The following is an 18,921-nucleotide window of genomic DNA, read 5'->3' on the forward strand; positions in this document are numbered from 1 at the left end:
AGGAGGAAGTCAGGGATTACTGCACATTTCGAGGAAGGATATTTAAATGTTTTCTTTTTTTTTTTTTAATTTATTTATTTTATTTATTTATTTTTGGCTGCATTGGGTCTTCGTTGCTGTGCGCGGGCTTTCTCTAGCTGCAGAGAGCGGGGGCTACTCTTCATTGCGGTGCACGGGCTTCTCATTGTGGTGGCTACTCTTGTTGTGGAGCACGGGCTCTAGAGCGCAGGCTCAGTCGTTGTGGCGCACGGGCTTAGTTGCTCCGTAGCATGTGGGATCTTCCCGGACCAGGGCTCGAACCCGTGTCCCCTGCATTGGCAGGCGGATTCTTAACCACTGCTCCACCAGGGAAGCCCCGAGGAGGGATATTTAGGCTGAGTGTGTCGGTGACCAGTTGGTCAGAGGAGGGTGGACATGTGGGGCGGTTTCTAAGCATTACTCAGGAATGGAGTGTAGTCGCTCATTGTTGCCCAGATGGAAAGGGGTAGAACCAGGCTTTGAATTCCTTCCCTTACCCCAGGCCCCATCACTGGGCCTTGGAGAAAGTCATGCTGGTTGGAATTTTCCAAGCTGCTTCCCAAGAAAGGAAAAGTCCTCTTACCACTGCATCAAGGGGCCGTGTCCTAATCCTGATGCCTCTCGTCAGCTGACATTTGCCGGGGTTTGCCTGCTGTGCAGGGCTCTCTCCATTCAGAAGCAAAAATGGAAGTGTGGACCACTTGCTGTCCTGCTCACTTCTGGAAGGCCTAGCCTCTGGGCGCAAACACTGGCTGGCCTGTTTTCCTCTGAATAAAGACAAGAAGGGTGGGACTTCCTTGGTGGTGCAGTGGGTAAGAATCGCCTGCCAATGCAGGGGACATGGGTTTGATCCCTGTTCTGGGAAGATCCCACATGCCACGGAGCAACTAAGCCCGTGCGCCACAACTAGTGAAGCCCACGCGCCTAGAGCCCATGCTCCGCAAAGAGAAGCCACTGCAATGAGAAGCATGTGCACCGCAAGGAAGAGTAGCCCCTGCTCGCCACAGCTACCACTTACCACAACTAGAGAAAGCCGGTGTGCAGCAACGAAGACCCAACGCAGCCAAAAAAAATTTAAAATAAAGAAAAAAAAAAAAAAGACGAGAAGGGTGAGGAGTTCCAGTTCTAGCACCGGCTTTGAGGCCAGACCAGCCTAGAATCCTGGTTCTGCTACTGAACTAGCAGTGTGACCCTGGACAAGTTACCTACCCTCTCTGAGCCTCCGGGAGACATCTATTAAGCGGCATAATGACAAATAGTTGTGAAGACTGAACGAGGTCACGTTTAAAGCACTGAGTACCTAGTAGGCACTCAAGGGAGAGTAGCTGTTACAGCTTAATCCAGGCCAAAAATCTAACAGTTGAGTGGGTTGTGAACACTGCCTTGCTCTCACCAAGTTTTCCGCAGAGTACTGTTGTTAGTTTCCCGAATACCCGCCCCACTTCTAGGTTCGTTTCGGAGCCGAGTCTCCCCCATGGCTGGGGGGTGGGGGGGAAGGGCGGGGGGTGCGGAGGAGACGACTATTGCGAGGGGCGGGCTCAGCAGCGCCCCCAGCCAGCTCAGGCCCCTCCCTCTGATTCACTCGGGGCGGCTTTTAGCCGGTCACGTCGGGGGCGGGAGCGGGGAGGGGAAGGGAGGGGAGGGGAGGGCGGCAGAGACAGTGGCCGGAGCAAGGCAGCAGGGCGCAGGCAGGCAAGTAGCGCTTGGGGTCTGACCACCCGGCGCCCGGGCTCCCCCTGTAGGGGTCGGAGGGGCTCAGCTGGTCGCGGGCCCCCTCCTCTGCGCGCCCGGCTCCTCCTTCTTCTCCCAGGGGCACAGCCACGTGTCTAGTCAGGTATCCTCGTTTCCCGTAAGGAGGGGCGGGAGGGGGTGAGTCAGTGCTAAAGAAATGCTTTATTTTCCTCCATTTGGGACAAATTGAGCATACCTGCTGGGGAGACCGGAGAGGGAGGAAAAATGAGTCTGTTAAAAAACAACTTTTAGAGTCGGGTTACCAGATAATGTGATTAATAACGTTAGTTATTGTTAGAGTTCCAAGGCTCTAGAGAGTCCTAGACTCTTTTAACTGACCTGCTCTTTTGTTTCGCTGTTCGTTCGCAAACGTCTCCCCCCCCCCCCACCCCGCACCCACCCCGTGGTGATGGGGCCACCTTTTTAGCCAGGTGAGGGTCCAGTGTGGAGAGAGAGCAGTGACTCCCATTCATCCTTGTGCCCTTGCTTGTGCCCTGCAGGGTCCAGAGCCCTAGAGCCACCTGGGTTTTGCACCAGTGCAGACCAGCGTCGACGAACCTCGCTGGGGCCGGGTGGGGGGCAGGGCGAGGAGAGGTGATCTGGGGTTTAACTTTCCATCCCTCTGCTAAACCGTGAAGGGAGAGGGAAGGGGCATTGCTTCGGGAGGTGCTGGGGTCCTATGGTAAATTCCGTGTTGGCAAGAAAGCCATCTAGGTTTATAGAGCGTCTATAATTTGCTCATTAATTATACCATTTCATTTAATCTTCACTTTTGTCTTCATGCCCCTTTTACAGGTAGGGCGCAGGGAGGCTCCAGGAAGTTAAGTCACTTGCAGGAGGAAGCAGAGCCAGTAAGTAGCCAAACTGTCCAACTCTTCCCATTCTACCACGTTATCTGCCCAGCCTCTGGCTCTCGTGAGGACAAGACCCTCCTTTTAAGGCCATGGAGACACTCAGGTGCCAGCTAGCGTTTGTGTTCTTTGAAGAAGACATTCAACTTATCTTGTTCTGGTCCAGAAATTCTAACACATGCATTGATTCGCTTCCACTGCTGCCCCCTGGGTGGGGCCTGACCCTGAAGGCTGAGCCTTATCTCTTAACTAGCCTGTTGATCAACCCTGGGTCAGGCCTGGCCTGTGTCCAGGACAGGTGGGCCAGAGTTCTGGACTCCGCTGCATCCTCTTGCACGGATTCAGGAGGGCGTGGAAGCTTCCCTTGCTCTGTCTCCTGCTCCCTGTGTGATCACAGGCAAGCCACTTGTGCTCTCAGGGCCTTCGTATCCTCCTCTGGAAAGCGGACAAGCGAGTTGGACCAGTCTAGCTCCAGGGCCTTTCGATGTGATGGAGGCAAGATGGCCCCTGGGTTGAGCCAGAACCATGCTTATTTTTATTGCTGTCCCTCAGAGCACCCTGGGCCGAGACTGTGTGACAGTCAACATCTGGTGAATGAGAAGCTGAGCAAGGGTAGATCTGAGGGGCATCCAGCATGCAGGACACAGCAAAGAATGTTTTCCCGGCCTCAGCCACTCCCTGGGAACTGAGCTTTAACAACAGCAACAAAAAAATCAAATGTATGCATTCAGGCAAGGAGAAAGGCAAGTCGAGAAGGAGGAAAAAGTGGTGCAGAGCCAGTGACCCCACCCAGGAAATGTGACTAACCCAGCAGAGGCTGGGGCCAGGCAGACGTGCCTGCCTCAGTCTGGTGAGTGGGGAACAACATAGGCAGTCTTGGCTTTCCTGTGGTTTCCCTCGCAGGTCCCAGACTCAGAGCTGCCAGCCCTGGCTTGCAGCCGGCGGAGGCCACTGTGACGGGGCTCCGAGCTGGCGTGGGCCTCCACCTCCCTATGGGGGTCTCTGAGGAGCCAGCCTGGCCGCACTCCCTGCCAGCCCCCAATGTCGATCTCCTCCGTCGGGGACTGCCTGCCCGCCCAGCACAGTCTACCCTTTCCCTCGGCACCAGCTGGGGAAGGATCCCAGGGGTGGGGCCGATGGGTGGGAATATCAGGAGATAGCAGAGGGAAGGGAGAGGCCGCGGGGGTGGGGGGTGGGGTGGGGGGTGGGGCTGGCTGGAAGGAAGCAGAGCCTGAAAAGCAGAAGTGGGAGGAAGCAGAGCTGCACGGAGAGGTGAAAGTGGAGGGAGGCTGAGGGAGGATCGGCGTGGGATGGGCTGGCCGGGACCCTCTTAGGTGGGTAGGCGAGGGCAGAAACAGAGGCTCATGTTTCTGGAAGCCGCTTTGTCCAGGACTGGTGTGCCCCACCTGCTGTCCTTTCCAGCCACTGGAGCCTCAGCTGCCCGGGCAACGGGTGGATTGGGCTCACCATACGGATAAGGAACTCCTGGGCCGGGGCCTCCTGGGCCGGGGCTTGTCCTGGCTTGTGGAGAAGTGGTGCCCAACCTCCTGACAGAGGCCACCACACTGAGTGACCGGACACCTGAAGGCCCTCAGACAGCCCGGAGGTGCATTCAGATTTGAGGACACTTGTTCCTAAGACAGGATGGTGGCGTGATGGTAGATAGGTGGGCTGGAATGGCTGGGGGCAGGTGGGCAGGCCTCGCATTTGAATTTAAACTGTGTGGCATGGTCCATTTTTTTTTCTGACCGGGATCGAAGCCGTGCCCCGTGCAGTGGAAGCGTGGAGTCTTAACCACTGGTGGCACGGTCCGTTATTTTGCAAATTCAAGAAGACCCCAGCCCATGGTCCAGCCAGCTGCCTGGGGTAGGGTAGGCGTGGGTGAGGGAGGCGAAGGTGGAGCCAGGAAAGGGTAGGAGTCCTGCTTGGTGTCAAGGGAGAGAGCACTGGCCGAGGAGTTTCCAGGCGAGGCCTCTGGGCCCAGCAGCTCCTGCAGATGTCCAGGGTGCAGGCTGGGAGGAGCTGGTGTCATTTCTAGTGCTGACACTCGCCCCTTACTCTTTCTAGGGGAGGAGGGTAGGGGCTGTTGCATTTCACACCTAAGGGCAAACCGGGACTGTGCGGTGAAGGGACCTGTTGGGCATCAGTGGACTCGGGATCTGAGGAGGGCACAGATAGCGGGGAGGACCTGTCATTCTGACAGCTGGCAAGCACTGCCGCAAAGGTCTGCGTAACTGACCCCCCACTTCACAGTGTGTCCTCAAAGGCCGGCTCCTTCCTGAGTCGGGACCTTGGGACAGCCAGCAGGGCAAACATCCTGCCCCTACCCATAGCCTCTGCTTTGTGCCTCCAGGGCTGCTCCTGCCTGTTGATTTCCTGTGCTATCTCTTTTTTTTTTAATTTATTTATTTATATTTATTATTTTTTTGGCTGCGTTGGATCTTCGTTGCTGCGTGCAGGGTTTCTCTAGTTGCGGCGAGCAGGGGCTACTCTTTGTTGCGGTGCGCGGGCTTCTCATTGCAGTGGCTTCTCTTGTTGTGGAGCACGGGCTCTAGGCGCGCAGGCTTCAGTAGTTGTGGCACGTGGGCTCAGTAGTTGTGGCTCGCAGGCTCTAGAGCTCAGGCTCAGTAGTTGTGGTGCATGGGCTTAGTGGCTCCGCGGCATGTGGGATCTTCCCGGGCCAGGGCTCGAACCCGTATCCCCTGCATTGGCAGGCGGATTCTTAACCACTGCGCCACCAGGGAAGCCCTCCTGTGCTACCTCTTAGGCTCCATCTGGTCTAATAATTGGAGAAAGTCCAGTTAATCAAATACATTCTCTGAGTGCCTGCAGGGTGCCAGGCACAGTGTGAGGTTCCAGCTCGATCCAAAGAGGCAAAATATGGCTCCCCCTCAAAAGGCCTTTATAGTCTAGTGGGGGAGATGGCCAGGCCCATAACGCAGCACACTGTGGCAGAGTGGGAAAAAGTAAAGGCTTTAACATAAGAGATACAGAAGCAGCTGCCTTTTGAGGTGGTGAGTTCCCCATCACTGGAAGTGTTCGAGAAGAGGATGGTGAGGGATGTAGGGATTTCTGCACTGTGCGTGTTTAGGTGCATGTTAGGAGGCAGATGTGGAGTAGGATTAACTAAGTATTAAGGCTCCTTCTAATGCCAACATCTGTGATTCTGTGACATTCCCCACGTAGGGGAAGTTTGTCTGCGGTCCCTTGCATGTGATGGCTTCCTGCTTCACCACCCCCATCAGCTAGACCTTGAGACTCGCATGGGTTGTTCTTTATTTCTGTGTCCCTCCACCCTCATTTTGCCCAGTGCCAAGCTCCCGGTATAGACCCTGAATGGAATTGAATAGACCCTGTTGTGGGCTGCTTAAGGAATGCAGGAGTACCGGGCATGTCCCCTGCTCTGGTTGAGCTGTCAGGTCATGCTCCAAGACAGCCTGTAAGCAGGAAATGAAGGGTGTGCTCCTAGGTGAGAGGGCTGGGAGAATTCCCAGAGAAGGCCGAGGCCACCCAGTGTCCTAGAAGCCTCTTCAGATGGCTGCGGCTTGAAATGGGCCCGGAGGGGTGGTGGGGCTTGGATGGACGTGAGGTGGAGGTTCACACTGAGGAATCTGAGGAGCTGTGGGCTTGGGCAGAGGAGCTGGAGGGAGAGGAGTGACAGGCCGATGGCAGTGGGCACTTGCGGGGGAGAGCTGTGAGCAGGAGGCTGGCGGGCAGCTTTAGAGTCATCTGGAACTTCTCCAACACTGACATCTGGGCTCCACCCTGGAGAGTCTGGTTTTTATTTTTAAAGAATCAATTTTATTTATTTATTTATTTTTGGCTGCGTTGGGTCTTCGTTGCTGCGCGCGGGCTTTTCTCTAGTTGCGGCGAGCGGGGGCCGCTCTTTGCTGCGGTGCGTGGGCTTCTCACTGCGGTGGCTTCTCTTGTTGCGGAGCACGGGCTGTAGGCACACAGGCTTCAATAGTTGTGGCACGCGGGCTCAGTAGTTGTGGCACACGGGCTTAGTTTCTCCACGGCATGTGGGATCTTCCCGGACCAGGGCTCAAACCTGTGTCCCCTGCATTGGCAGGCGGATTCTTAACCACTGCACCACCAGGGAAGTCCCGAGAGTCCGGTTTTAACTGGCCTTGGCATTGGGATTTTTTTAAAGCCCCAGGTGACTCTGATGTGCAGGCAGGTGTGAGATGCTGTTCTGGACAGAGTTAACTGGCAGCATAAGAACCACCTAGAACATAGTTCAAGATGCAGATGCCCATCCTCACTCCAGATCCGTGGAATCAAAACCTTCAGGCCTGGGCCTCGGTGTTTTTATAAGATCCCAAGGTAATTCTAACCAGCGGCTGGGCTGGAAAGCCAAAGTGATGAGGGCCAGGCAGCCAACCCCCCTCACCAAAACACCGCAGTGGTTCTCGGAGGCCTGTAGCCCCACAAGTGGGCTGCCTGCTTTTGAGTTATGGCCTGAGCTCTCAGGTCAGGACACAGAACAAAAAAATATGGGAATCCCCTGGCAGTCCAGTGGTTAGGATGCCACGCTACCACTGCAGGGGTGCGGGTTCGATCGGTGGATGTGTAACTAAGGTCCTGCATGCCGTGTGACACGGCCAAAAAAAAAAAAAATTAGACAGCTCACAGTTGGTCCACTTGTTCACGCCATCTCTGTCCACGAACTCTCCCCACCGGCTCGGTCTCAGGGGTGGCCACCTCACCACTTCGGGCCTGAGTCGCAGGCTGAGCTGTCCGTTACAAGGGATGTGGGCACAGCATGTGACCCTGTGTGGGATGGAGAACCGTTAAAGCTTCCCTCCCCCAAACCTCCCCCTCACTGCCTCCCCTCTACCTTGGGGAAGTGTGGTTCCAAAAAATGCCTTCAGCTATGTTTTAAGTTAGGAAGGAAAAGGAAAGTCATTTTCACCTGGTATTTTACGCCCATGGCCACTGCTCCTGTTTCCCCCTCTGTTTGCTACTCAGACTCAACATCCTCTGCTCTCCCGTCCATCCCCCAAAGATTGCCCTTTGCCCTTCCTGCTTCCCCAGCCCCCAAGAGTCTCCTCATGGTGCCTTTTAACCCCGAAGTTCCCCAGGTCCTTCCCTTGCACAGCTGGGGCTCCCTGTTAGCTGCATAGCATGAACTAGGTGGCAGTGCTTGCTGGTGTGGGCTCTGCATTTTCAGCCAAAGAAAGAAACCCTCTAGTCATGGGAACACAGGAAAGAGAGTGAGTGAAGCTACAGCTACTACACTTGTGAAATTTTTTAAACGATAGTATTTTTTTAAAATGCTTGCCTTTAGCACTTTTTTTTTTCCCTAAATAACTTTTGTCCAAAAAAGGTTGCTCTTACTGACCTACAGAATAAAGATGATATTCATCATCCTGGCATTTGAGGGGAGCTGGGCGTACAGAAGTGATACCTGAGACACAGACGTAGAGAACAAACATATGGACACCAAAGGGGAAGGTGGGGGTGGGATGAATTGGGAGATTGGGATTGACATATATACACTATTGATGCTATGTATAAAATAGATAACTAATGAGAACCTACTGTATAGCACAGGGAACTCTACTTAATGCTCTGTGGTAACGTAAATGGGAAGGAAATCCAAGAAAGAGGGGATATATGTATACGAATAGCTGATTCACTTTGCTGTACAGTAGTTACTAACACAACATTATAAAGCAACTATATGCCAGTACAAATTAATTAAAAAAAAAAAAGTGATAGCTGATGCCTGGGACTGGGGGAAATTCCCTAGGGAGGGAGTTAAGTATTAGAGAAGGCACTAAGTCTAATGTTAGCTGTAGGTTTTTTTGTTTTTCTGAGATTTTTTTGTTTGCTTTTGGTAGATGCCTTTTATCAGGTTAAGGAAGTTCCCTTCTATTCCTAGTTTGCTAAAAGCTTTTTTTTTTTTTAAATCAAAAATGGATATCGAATTTTTCTAAATAATTTTTCTGTATCTATTGAGATGATTTTATGTTTGTTTATATGGCTTGTTAATAGGGTGGATTACATTGATTTTCATATGTTAAACCAACTTTGCATTCCTGGAGTAAACCCTATTTAGTCATGATGTTTTATCTTTTTATATATTTCTGAACTCCATATGCTAAAATTTTGTTAATATTTTTTTCCTGTGTTCATGAGGGATCTTGGTCTAATTTTCTTTTCTATAATGTATTTATCTGGTTTTGTTATATCAGGAAAATGGTGGCAGCATGGGATGAGTTGGGAAGTGCTCTCTTGTTTTCTAGAAGAGTTTGTGTGGAATTGGTATTATGCCTTCCTTAAGTTTTTTTTTTAATTAATTAATTAATTAATTTTATTTTTGGCTGTGTTGGGTCTTCGTTTCTGTGCGAGGGCTTTCTCTAGTTGTGGCGAGCGGGCCTCTCACTATTGCGGCCTCTCTTGTTGCGGAGCACAGGCTCCAGACGCGCAGGCTCAGTAGTTGTGGCTCACGGGCCCAGTTGCTCCGCGGCATGTGGGATCTTCCCAGACCAGGGCTCGAACCCGTGTCCCCTGCATTGGCAGGCGGATTCTCAACCACTGCACCACCAGGGAAGCCCCTTCCTTAAGTTTTTGGTAGAATTTACCTGGACTTGGAATTTTTTTGGGACGGGAGAGTTTTTAAGTACAATTTCAATTTCTTTAATAGATATTAGAACTCTTCAGGTAATCTATTTCTTCTTGAGTGAATTGCATAATTTGTGTTCTTCAAGCACTTTGCCCATTTCGTGTAAGTTGTTAAATGTACTGGCATAAAGTTTGTAATATTCTCTTTATCCTTTTAATACTTGTAGACTCTGTAGTGGTTGTCATCTCTTTTGTTTCTATGTTGGAAATTTGAGTCTTTTCTTAATCAGTTTGTCTAAAGGGTCATCAATTTTATTGATTTGTCCAAAAACCAGCTTCATTGATTTTCTCTATTGTTTTGGTTTTTGGTTTATTGATTTTAAGTCATTGACTTTAGACTTTTCAAATATAAGAAGTTATTGCTTAGAGAGATGTATCCCAGCCTCATGCAATGCCCAGAGTTAGGAGTCTGGAAGCAGAAGAGATCACAGCAAGGGGAAGACACCAGCCCAGGGCCAGAGACTCCTAGTCGTTTTCACTAGTCACTGTGTGATTTGGGACTTAGACTCTCTGAGCCTGAGTTTCTTTGCCTGCATAATGGAGCCAGGGATAATCTCTTGAGCTCTTGGAGATGAATTAGTTGAGTATGAAAGCACTTGGCCACCCGGAAGGACCTCCCCAGACCAGTGTGAAGGCCGGTTGTCATGACATTTGTAATAAGAATGGCTTCTTGCGTCTTTCCAGATCCGGAGACAGCATGTACTCACCCATCCCCCAGAGGTAGGCTATGCACCCCGTTCCCTTCACCCCTCCCCTCTTCTCTTCCAAGGGCTGCCCCTCCTCACCCCCACACCACAGTCCCCAGGCCTGCCCAGGTCTCTCTGCTTGTCTCCTCCACCACTTGTGGGCCCCGGCCACCACCAACCCTCCCCCCTCCCGCAGTGGCTCTCCGTTCCCAGCCTCGGTGCAGGATCCCGGCCTGCACGTATGGCGGGTGGAGAAGCTGAAGCCGGTGCCCGTGGCCCCTGAGAACCAGGGCATCTTCTTCTCGGGAGACTCCTACCTAGTGCTGCACAATGGCCTGGAAGAGCTCTCCGACCTGCACCTGTGGATAGGTAAGTAAAGGGGCTGGGAGGACTGGTGGGGGGACTGGCCCGGGCAGGGGTCGGGGCTGGCAAGGGTCTCACGGGCCGTGCCCTGCCACCTCCCACTCGCCCCAGGCCAGCAGTCGTCCCGGGATGAGCAGGGGGCCTGCGCCGTGCTGGCCGTGCACCTCAACACCCTGCTTGGGGAGCGGCCTGTGCAGCACCGAGAAGTACAGGGCAATGAGTCCGACCTCTTCATGAGCTACTTCCCACGTGGCCTTAAGTACCAGGTCAGAGCCCACCTCCCGTACCCCAACCCACGGCTGCTCTCAGAGTCGGGACCCCTTCCAGCTGGTCCTTACCCTGCAAAAGTCGCAGGCCCACACGGGGCTGGGTCCTCCCCACCTTTCTGCCTGCCTCCCAGTGGGATGGGGTGTGGAGCGCTCGGGCCTCCATTCAGGCTGGCCATCTGGGCTGTAGGAAGGCGGCGTGGAGTCAGCATTTCACAAGAGCTCCCCATTGGCCACCCCGGCTGCCATCAAGAAACTCTACCAGGTGAAGGGCAAGAAGAATATCCGTGCCACCGAGCGGGCGCTGAGCTGGGACAGCTTCAACACAGGGGACTGCTTCATCCTGGACCTGGGCCAGGTGGGTAGGCAGGGTTGACTGAGCACCCACCTGTGTTGACACCGTGTGTGTGTGTGTGTGTGTGTGTGTGTTTTGGCCGTGTCTTGAGGCTTCTGGGATCTTAGTTCCCCAACCAGGATTGAACCCGGGGCCACAGCAGTGAAAGCGCTGAGTCCTAACCACTGGACTGCCAGGGAACTCCCTGGCATTGTGTTGTTTTTTTTTTTTTAATACTATTTTTTTTTTATTTTATTTTATTTATTTATTTATTTATTTATGACTGTGTTGGGTCTTCGTTTCTGTGCGACGGCTTTCTCTAGCTGCGGCGAGCGGGGGCCACTCTTCATCGCGGTGCGCGGGCCTCTCACTATCGCGGCCTCTCTTGTTGCGGAGCAGAAGCTCCAGACGTGCAGGCTCAGTAGTTGTGGCTCACGGGCCCAGTTGCTCCAAGGCATGTGGGATCTTCCCAGACCAGGGCTCGAACCCGTGTCCCCTGCATTGGCAGGCAGACTCTCAACCACTGCGCCACCAGGAAAGCCCCCTGGCATTGTGTTTTAAAAGGTCAAGGACCAGGAGGCCAGGGCAAAGGGAGAAGGGCTGAGAAGCTCTAAACCCATTCCAAGTGGGGTCGCTGCAGCCATTACAAGGCATCCCTGTATTTTTTAGGACAGAAACCTCCCTCTGCTGTCTGGCCATTGCCTCTAACACTGGAGCCTACTCTCTCCTTCTCCTGGAGCCTTTGTAGCTCCGAGTTAAGCCGCCTCCCAGCCCATGCGTTAATCACTTCACTCATCCCTTCCCTCCGTGAATCTATGTGCCTGCTCTGAGCCAGCACGGGGACCACAAATTGCTCACCCAGGGCAGGCAGCCAAGACGGGCCTGTCACTGGCTGTAACCCACGGCAGGAGGTGATGAGGGCCCTCTTAGGGGCAGTGGCCTGTGCTGGGGGAGCTGGGGGCAGGGAGAGGCCTTCTAGCCCAAGCCCAAGCCATTGTCCCAGGGAGGCGCCATTTGACTGGACCCTCACGGAGGGGAAATGCCGTTCCAGGCGAAGATGATGGGTAAGCCGAGGCACTGAGACAGATAAGGGTGCAGACGTGCATGTCGACAGCAGGGAAGGATGTAGCCTGACCGGGACCCAGGGTGGGAACAGGAGCGGTGGGAGTGGAAATGGCTAAGGAGCTGAGATCCAGGGCAGGAGGAGATTGATTCTCTGAGGGTCTGGACCGCATCTGTCGTGCTAAAGATTTGGGGCCGGAAGAGCAACCCAGATGCTGTTTGGAAGGAGGACTGGAAGTAGTGAGATGGAGGCAGGGGACCCGCTCAGGGCTGATGAGGGCCGTGCCCGGCGGGGGTGCAGAGGTGTGTGAGATACTGGGCCCAGGGATGTCATTCACCCATTCATTCATTCAATAACTATTTATTCTGGGCCTAACGATGTGCCCATTTCTGTTTTGGCACTGGGCCTACAGCAGTGGGCCAAGCCAAGCCAAACAAAACAAAACACTCATGCCCTAAGGAGGCTTACTTTCTAGTCAGGGAAGATAGATTATAAACAAGATAAAGATGTTTCAATATATGACACAAGTAATGTGGAGAAAGATGGGGATGCGGGGGCAGAGAATCGCTCTTGCGAAAGACTGTCATTCCCGTCCCCAGAGAGGCCTTGGTTCCCCTCTGCCTTCTTGATTGTCTTTGATCGTCTTGCCTTAGAGGGCAGTTCTGCGGACCCTGTGAAGGGCAGGATGCAGGCTGTCGGCTCTAACCCACGCCTCCCCACCTCCCTCCAGAACATCTTCACCTGGTGTGGTGCAAAGTCCAACATCCTGGAGCGAAACAAGGCGCGGGACCTGGCGCTGGCCATTCGGGACAGCGAGCGCCAGGGCAAGGCCCGGGTGGAGATTGTCACCGATGGGGAGGAGCCTGCCGACATGATCCAGGTGGAGAGCTGTGGGGAGGGTAGCTCTGCTTGGAAGCCCCTGAGAGAGGCAGTGATCAGCTGGGGGCACGAGGGCGACGCGTGGAGGGCTGTGAGGGCATCTGCGGTGCTGCTCAGGGCTTGGCTAACTCATCGGGTGCCTTGGTGGGATTCAGAGTCAAGTACCCCTCGGGACGGAGGGGCTGGTGGCCGGGCAGGAGGACCTAGCCCTCCCCACCTGTGCCCGGCGCCCTTGTGCAGACAGAGTTTGTCCCACTGGGGCGGTGGCCCTGGGTGTGATGGGCTGGGAAGGTCCAGGCTGAGTGCCCAGGAATCCCTGGAAACGTGGCCCGCCCTGACCCCTGCAGGTCCTGGGCCCCAAGCCCGCTCTGAAGGAGGGCGACCCTGAGGAAGACCTCACAGCTGACCGGACAAACGCCCAGGCTGCGGCTCTGTATAAGGTGGGCGCCCCAGGCCTGCCTTAGGACCAGGCGGGGTACGAGCGTGGTGCTTGTGGGGCTGAAAGGAGAGGAGAAAGCAGTGGGAGGTTGGGCCGGCCACCAGGGTGGTTTTTCCAGGGCTTGGAGTGAGGGTAGGATGGGAAGTGAACGGATGTTGGAGGAGATGAATGCAACTTCGCTTCCGGCCCATTCTTGGAGAAGGTTTGAAACAAGCCCACGCTGAGCTTTATTTTGTGGGATTCTTTACCTTCACTCGTTAATTTGGAGTCTACTTAATTTCCATGGATTCTGGGGCTCTGTGAGGCGGTGATTGAGCCTGAAGTAGGGCTGGGGGTCGCCCAGGATTTGCCTGTCGTGCTCCCTCCACCTCCGGTCTGCTGCTTGGCCTGGGGCGGTGGGAGGTGCCGCAGCTGGAGAGGCAGCTGCTCCTTGGTGGAGATTAGGGCTTTGTGCTGCAGGGAGGAGGGTGACACGGCACTGCCCATCCTCCCCCAGGTCTCTGATGCCACTGGACAGATGAGCCTGACCAAGGTGGCCGACTCCAGCCCCTTTGCCCCCGAGATGCTGATACCCGACGACTGCTTTGTGCTGGACAACGGGCTCTGCAGCAAGATCTACATCTGGAAGGGTACGTGTGGCTTCTGCACCCCAGCCTGAGACCCCTGCAGCCACTCTGACCGGGCAAGGCTTCCCGCGGGAGGGCTCGGCCGACCCAGAGACGGCTGACTCAGGGAGCCTCCGCGGCTGTGGGTTTTCTCAGGGTTTCCTGTGCCCAGCCCGTTAATTCCAGGCAAGGGCTCTGCACCTTTAGTCTGCCTCCGAATCACCCGAGGGCCTGTTAACACCCATAGCTGGACCCCACCCCTGAGATTCTGATTCACGAGGTCTGGACCAGAGCCTGAGAATCTGCACATCTAACCAGTTCCCAGGCCTTGCTGCTGGCCCAGGGCCTGCGTGTTAGGGCCACTGTCACAGAGCTCTCCTGGGCCTTTGGCCGCTGGGACCCCTGATCCTGCCATTCTGCCTTGGGGTGTGAGAGATCGATCTTAGATATGAAATCCCACCTTATGCAGTGGGTAGCGAACTGGTAAAACTTGTTTTTCCAAGAGATTGGGTTGGCTGGGAATGAAACACTGTTGTGCGGAAGCCTGTTTGCTAGATCCAACTCTGAAAATGCAACAAAGCTCTGAGTCTCTGAGCGGTACCGGGAGCCTCCTTATTTCTCTGTGCTTGTCTTTTCTTGAACGTGTCTCACCTCCCTGCCCAGATTATAAACCTCTTGAAAGCAGGAACCATATGGTCTCTAGTGTCCTGACGAGATAGCATGTGCTCAATAAGATATTTGTGGGGTCAACCAAGGCCAAGAGAAATTCCCAGCCAGGAGGATGGAGAAACGTTAGGTGTTCTAACTTGGCAGCTACTAGGCAGTAACACTCCTGCCTCAGGGAAGGGCCAGGAGTGGCAAGCAGCAGGGCAGCTTTCTAAGAAGGAAGGCGGTTGGGTGGGGGAGCATTGTGCTTCTGGGGCTGCCTTTTCCCTCCTGCCTGTGGGTACCTTCCCACAGAACCAATGGGGTGGGTGTGGTGCTCCCAGATGCCCACGGAAGTGTATTTAACCCCAAGCAAAGAACCAAGACACCAGGACTTCCCTGGTGGTCCACGGGCTAAGACTCCGCGCTCCCAATGCAGGGGACCCAGGTTCGCTCCCTGGTCAGGGAACTAGATCCCACACGTTGCAACTACAGAGCCTGCACGTGGCAACAAAGATATCCGGCGTAGCCAAATAAATGCATATTAAAAAAAAAAAAAAAGAACCAAGAAACCAGTGGAGAAGCAGGAAACTTGGGAGCTAGGAAGAGAAGTATTTTGTAATCACAAAGGAAGGATACAGCACATTAATTTCAGACACGTTGTCGCGAACTAGATTTTCATAGCCTGGCTGGAGAGCCAACCACAGTTCACAACATTGTTTCCTAGGAAAAGCGCCTCCAGCTGGAGCGCAGTTTGGTTAAAGGGACTGCCTGCAGGCAGGAAGGGAGGACGCTGCTCTCCCTTTTTATCGGCTCTTAGTTGGCATAACTATTAGGCCCATGTTGGCATCTGGCTTTGTGGGAGTAAGATCACAGTCAATCACATCCTTTTTTTGGTCCAATTTCATTTTGCAAAAAAACAGTTGATAACGGTGCAGTTGACAGACTCAAAAGGCGAGGAGCCCTGGAGGGGGAGAGAGGGGCCTGAGAGTCTGATGCCAGGGAGACATTAGTTCTCCCTGAATATCCCTGGGGCCCTGGCCCGAGCAGAGGGCTTTGACGATTGGAGCGGGCAGAGGGCAGTTTTCATCTGGAGCTGCCAGGTTGGGAGGGGCTAACCTCCCACCTCTAAAGAGCCCCCTGAGTGTTCTTAGTGCCTCCTGGTCCATTTATTTTAAAAGGAGCCAGCTATTCTCTGAACCCCCTTAAGTCTCCTCGAGAGAAGTGGGATGTGGGCTAGAGAGGGTACCTTCTCTTTTACAAAATCTCCTCCTGGGAATTCACTGGCGGTCCAGTGGTTAGGATTCTGGGCTTTCACTGCTGGGGGAACTAAGATCCTGCAAGCCTCGCGGAGCGGCCAAGAAATAAAAAAATTTTTAAAAGTCTCCTCCCTATGATCCAGGGCGCAAAGCTAACGAGAAGGAACGGCAGGCGGCCCTGCAAGTGGCTGAGGACTTCATCGCCCGCATGCGGTACGCCCCAAACACTCAGGTGCGGAGCCTCCCTTCCCCCCAGCGCCCTCCCCCTCGGGCTCCTCCCTGGCCTCCTGCCTCTCAGACTGGACTAGAAGGGCGGGAAAGCCTGGGGCACAGTCAGAAGCAGTCAGGCCTCCCTCCCAGACCCACCCTGTGGGAAAGCCCTTCTCAATCCTTCCAAGTTTTACATGTTATTTTCTAAGAGGATGTTTGGGCAGTGCTCCCCTGGGAGCCCAGCAAGTCGGGTGCGCCTCTGGGCAGCTTGTGCACCTCCTCTGGGCCAAGGTCCCTAGCTGGTTCTGCCCCTTCTCATCCCAGCACATGGCGACACCACAGGTCATCCTGAGGGGAGCTGATAAGGCTCATGTATAATTGGTGCATCTGTGAAACTGCACCTGAGTCCTCCTTGAAGCAATCTGTTTTCTCAGCCCACGTCCCTGTAATCTTTCTCGTCTCTTGGCTGATCTGGAGGAGCATCCCTGGCCTGGATGGCATATGGACTCGGGCCTGGTGCCCAGCACCCTCCTCCCTGGCTCCGGCCCTCCCCGGCAGAGGCAGAGGTGGCAACCTTGTGAGCCAGACTCCTCCCCTGCTCATCCCACAGGTGGAGATTCTGCCCCAGGGCCGCGAGAGTCCCATCTTCAAGCAATTCTTCAAGGACTGGAAATGAGGGCGGGCGTCTCCCTGCCCCCACCTGCTGCCCGCTTGCTTCTCCTCCAGCTGCCTGGTCAGCACCGAGAGGCCCCCGCGGATGATCAATAAAGGAGACCAGCGCTCTTCCTGCTCTCTGCCTGCATTGCCTGCCTTGGGCTAATTCTTCCCGCCCCACCTAGTCACCTGGCTCCTCCTCATGCTGGGCGGAGTAGGACCCAGGGGACAATTCCACAACCCGTGAGAGGCCAGAGCTGGCTTTGCATGATGAGGCAGAGGGGCCAGGAGTCCCAGTGGGCCTGGCAGGCACTGCTGTGAACCCAATAGGGAGGTGGCACAGGGCCAGGGCTCAGGATCACTTTCAGCCCGAGGTTCGGTTCAGTCTCACATTCCCGACTGGGAGAAGGTTGTGGCGGCGGGTATGGCATGCACCTCCATTCAAGCCAGTATTTCCTCAGGCACCCCAATAATCCACTGCAGGGCAGCTTCCAGGTGATGTATGATCACCAAGCAAGAGCACGGCTCTACACCTCTGTGCGGGAGGCTGGCTTGTCACGTCGTTGCATCGGGTATTCGGCTGATGAGCTCAGGGCCACGTGGGGCCGTGGGAAAAGCACCAGGCTAGTGCCCGAGTGTCACGGGTTCTGGTTCTCACCTGCCTCTGTTTGAGCCTGGGCAAGTTGCTTTTCCTCATCTAGGCCCTAGTTCATTCTCTTGTGTAACGGGGTAGTGGCTGGAATAGCAAAGAGGCTAGGTAGCTAAAAAGGCAGAGAATGGAGTAGCCCCAAAGCAGTCCCACCCTGGGGGACATGACCTGGCAGGGGGATATGAGCAAGGCGGGAGCTGCGTAAGCCCAGACCGGAAGGACTGGAGTCCACCACGAGGCCTGGCAGGGTTGCAGCTGTCCTGACCCACCCTCACCCCGGGCCCTCAGGGCTATGTGGCTTCTGAGCTCTGACACGCTGGATCTTCTGTCCCAAACAGAAATTCTGATCAAGTTCATCTCAGTGATTTTTGTGCTGAGAAGCATAGAAAAATCAGCTCCCTGTGTGTCCCCCTGCTCTTTTCTCCACACAGAGATATCCCGGGAGTCCACTGGACAGCCTCTGCAAAGAGTGTGTGCCAGGGATGACTTTTAAAAGGGGAAAGAGTAAGGGTTTTACCAAATCCATGGTTCTGACCTTTTTAGGGCTGTGAAGCATTTTAAGTCTCTCATGAAAGGCCTTGGAAGGCCTTTCCCAAGAAAAATGCACAGATTAAGATTTTTGCATCTACTTTCAGAGCATTTAGACGTCCCTCCCAACCAACCCATCAACAGAACTGCAACTTAATCCCTGGACTGTTACTGCAAATGTTCCCAGGTCCGAAGTTGTATGGAGAGCATCCCACCAAGAGTGATGTGGGACAGGCTTCTGCAGAGGCCATTGGCCTCCCCTCCAGCTAGAGGCTCCCGAGTGCTGGTCCCTGCTGTGCTGTGGGCTGAGCACTCACAGTCGAGGTCTGCTGGCCTCAAGGTCTGAGCGAGGGAAAGAAATCTGCAGGAAAAGAACCATTGAACTTGACATTCCGAAGTGGAGGCTGGGCTGCGTTCTAACCCCACCAGGCCCAGTAATCTTGCTGCCATCTCTGCTGGTCAGCTAAGCACCCCGTCAGGATGAAGGAGGTGGACAGAGGATTAGTTCAGGTCAGAGACGACACAAGGCAAACAGCAGGGTCCATTACCAGCCCCGCCCTTGAGGCGTCCTGCTGACAGGAGTCCCTTCCATACTTGGGTGGCCATCTGTCGTCTCCACCTCTGTGATGGGCCTCCCCCTGCATGGGGCAGCCTTGGAGAGGCCTGCGGGGCTGGACAGTTGTCTTCCATGACTCTACTTGAGGGAGGTCAGAGGACGGGAGAGCAGCCTAGTGGGGCTCTCACCTGCCCCCCGCTCCCCAGCGCCAAAGCCCTGGAGGCCCTTTTGTGAGTCGAGCGACAACAGCCGGCTTCCCCAGAAGCAAATATAGGACAAACACCAGGCAACTTTAACAAGAGCCAGGGCCGCCTTGCCCACTGGTTACAGCGTGCAGAGTCTCCCGGTCTGTAAGTGCAGCAGGGTGAGGCTGGACAGTGTATATGAACTTGGCGGGAGTGTGGCCAGGGCACAGCGACCTCTCCTGGGCCCATGACCAGCACCAGAGACAACCAGGACGTCACCCGGCCGAGTGCCTGGCTCTAAAGGGGACCCTGGGGTAACAGGGCCGCAGGAAGGCACAGAGCTTGTCTGGAAGGAGAACACTTGAGACTC

General features: G+C 54.5%; 1 protein-coding gene across 8 annotated transcripts; it reads left to right on the forward strand.

Annotated features, from left to right (window-relative positions):
• Positions 1-1,654: 1,654 nt before the first annotated feature.
• Positions 1,655-16,781, forward strand: CAPG (capping actin protein, gelsolin like). 8 transcript variants are annotated; one of them, XM_036872782.1, is made up of 11 exons: positions 1,655-1,852; positions 2,545-2,600; positions 9,915-9,950; positions 10,113-10,285; positions 10,391-10,545; positions 10,736-10,903; positions 12,673-12,822; positions 13,169-13,261; positions 13,757-13,889; positions 15,913-16,001; positions 16,590-16,781. In XM_036872782.1, exons 3-11 carry the CDS (start codon positions 9,928-9,930, stop codon positions 16,653-16,655), a joined length of 1,050 nt encoding a protein of 349 aa, XP_036728677.1. In that variant the 5' UTR covers positions 1,655-1,852; positions 2,545-2,600; positions 9,915-9,927; the 3' UTR covers positions 16,656-16,781. The 8 variants fall into 8 exon arrangements, 7 of the variants coding, with proteins under 7 accessions (XP_036728677.1, XP_036728676.1, XP_036728674.1 ...); XM_036872781.1 differs by having other exon boundaries at positions 1,658-1,710; XM_036872779.1 differs by having other exon boundaries at positions 1,660-1,710; positions 2,545-2,706.
• The last annotated feature ends 2,140 nt before the right edge of the window (positions 16,782-18,921 follow it).

This window comes from Balaenoptera musculus, chromosome 13 (assembly GCF_009873245.2).
Source record: "Balaenoptera musculus isolate JJ_BM4_2016_0621 chromosome 13, mBalMus1.pri.v3, whole genome shotgun sequence".
NCBI classification, from domain to species: Eukaryota; Metazoa; Chordata; class Mammalia; order Artiodactyla; family Balaenopteridae; genus Balaenoptera; species Balaenoptera musculus.

Bases quoted from the DNA above. Each gene is read 5' to 3' on its own strand.
- CAPG (XM_036872777.1), top strand. From the start codon at position 9,958: ATGCACCCCGTTCCCTTCACCCCTCCCCTCTTCTCTTCCAAGGGCTGC. The intron at 10,546-10,735 runs GTCAGAGCCCAC...TCTGGGCTGTAG, and splicing joins CACGTGGCCTTAAGTACCAG to GAAGGCGGCGTGGAGTCAGC. The intron at 13,890-15,912 runs GTACGTGTGGCT...CCTATGATCCAG, and splicing joins CAAGATCTACATCTGGAAGG to GGCGCAAAGCTAACGAGAAG.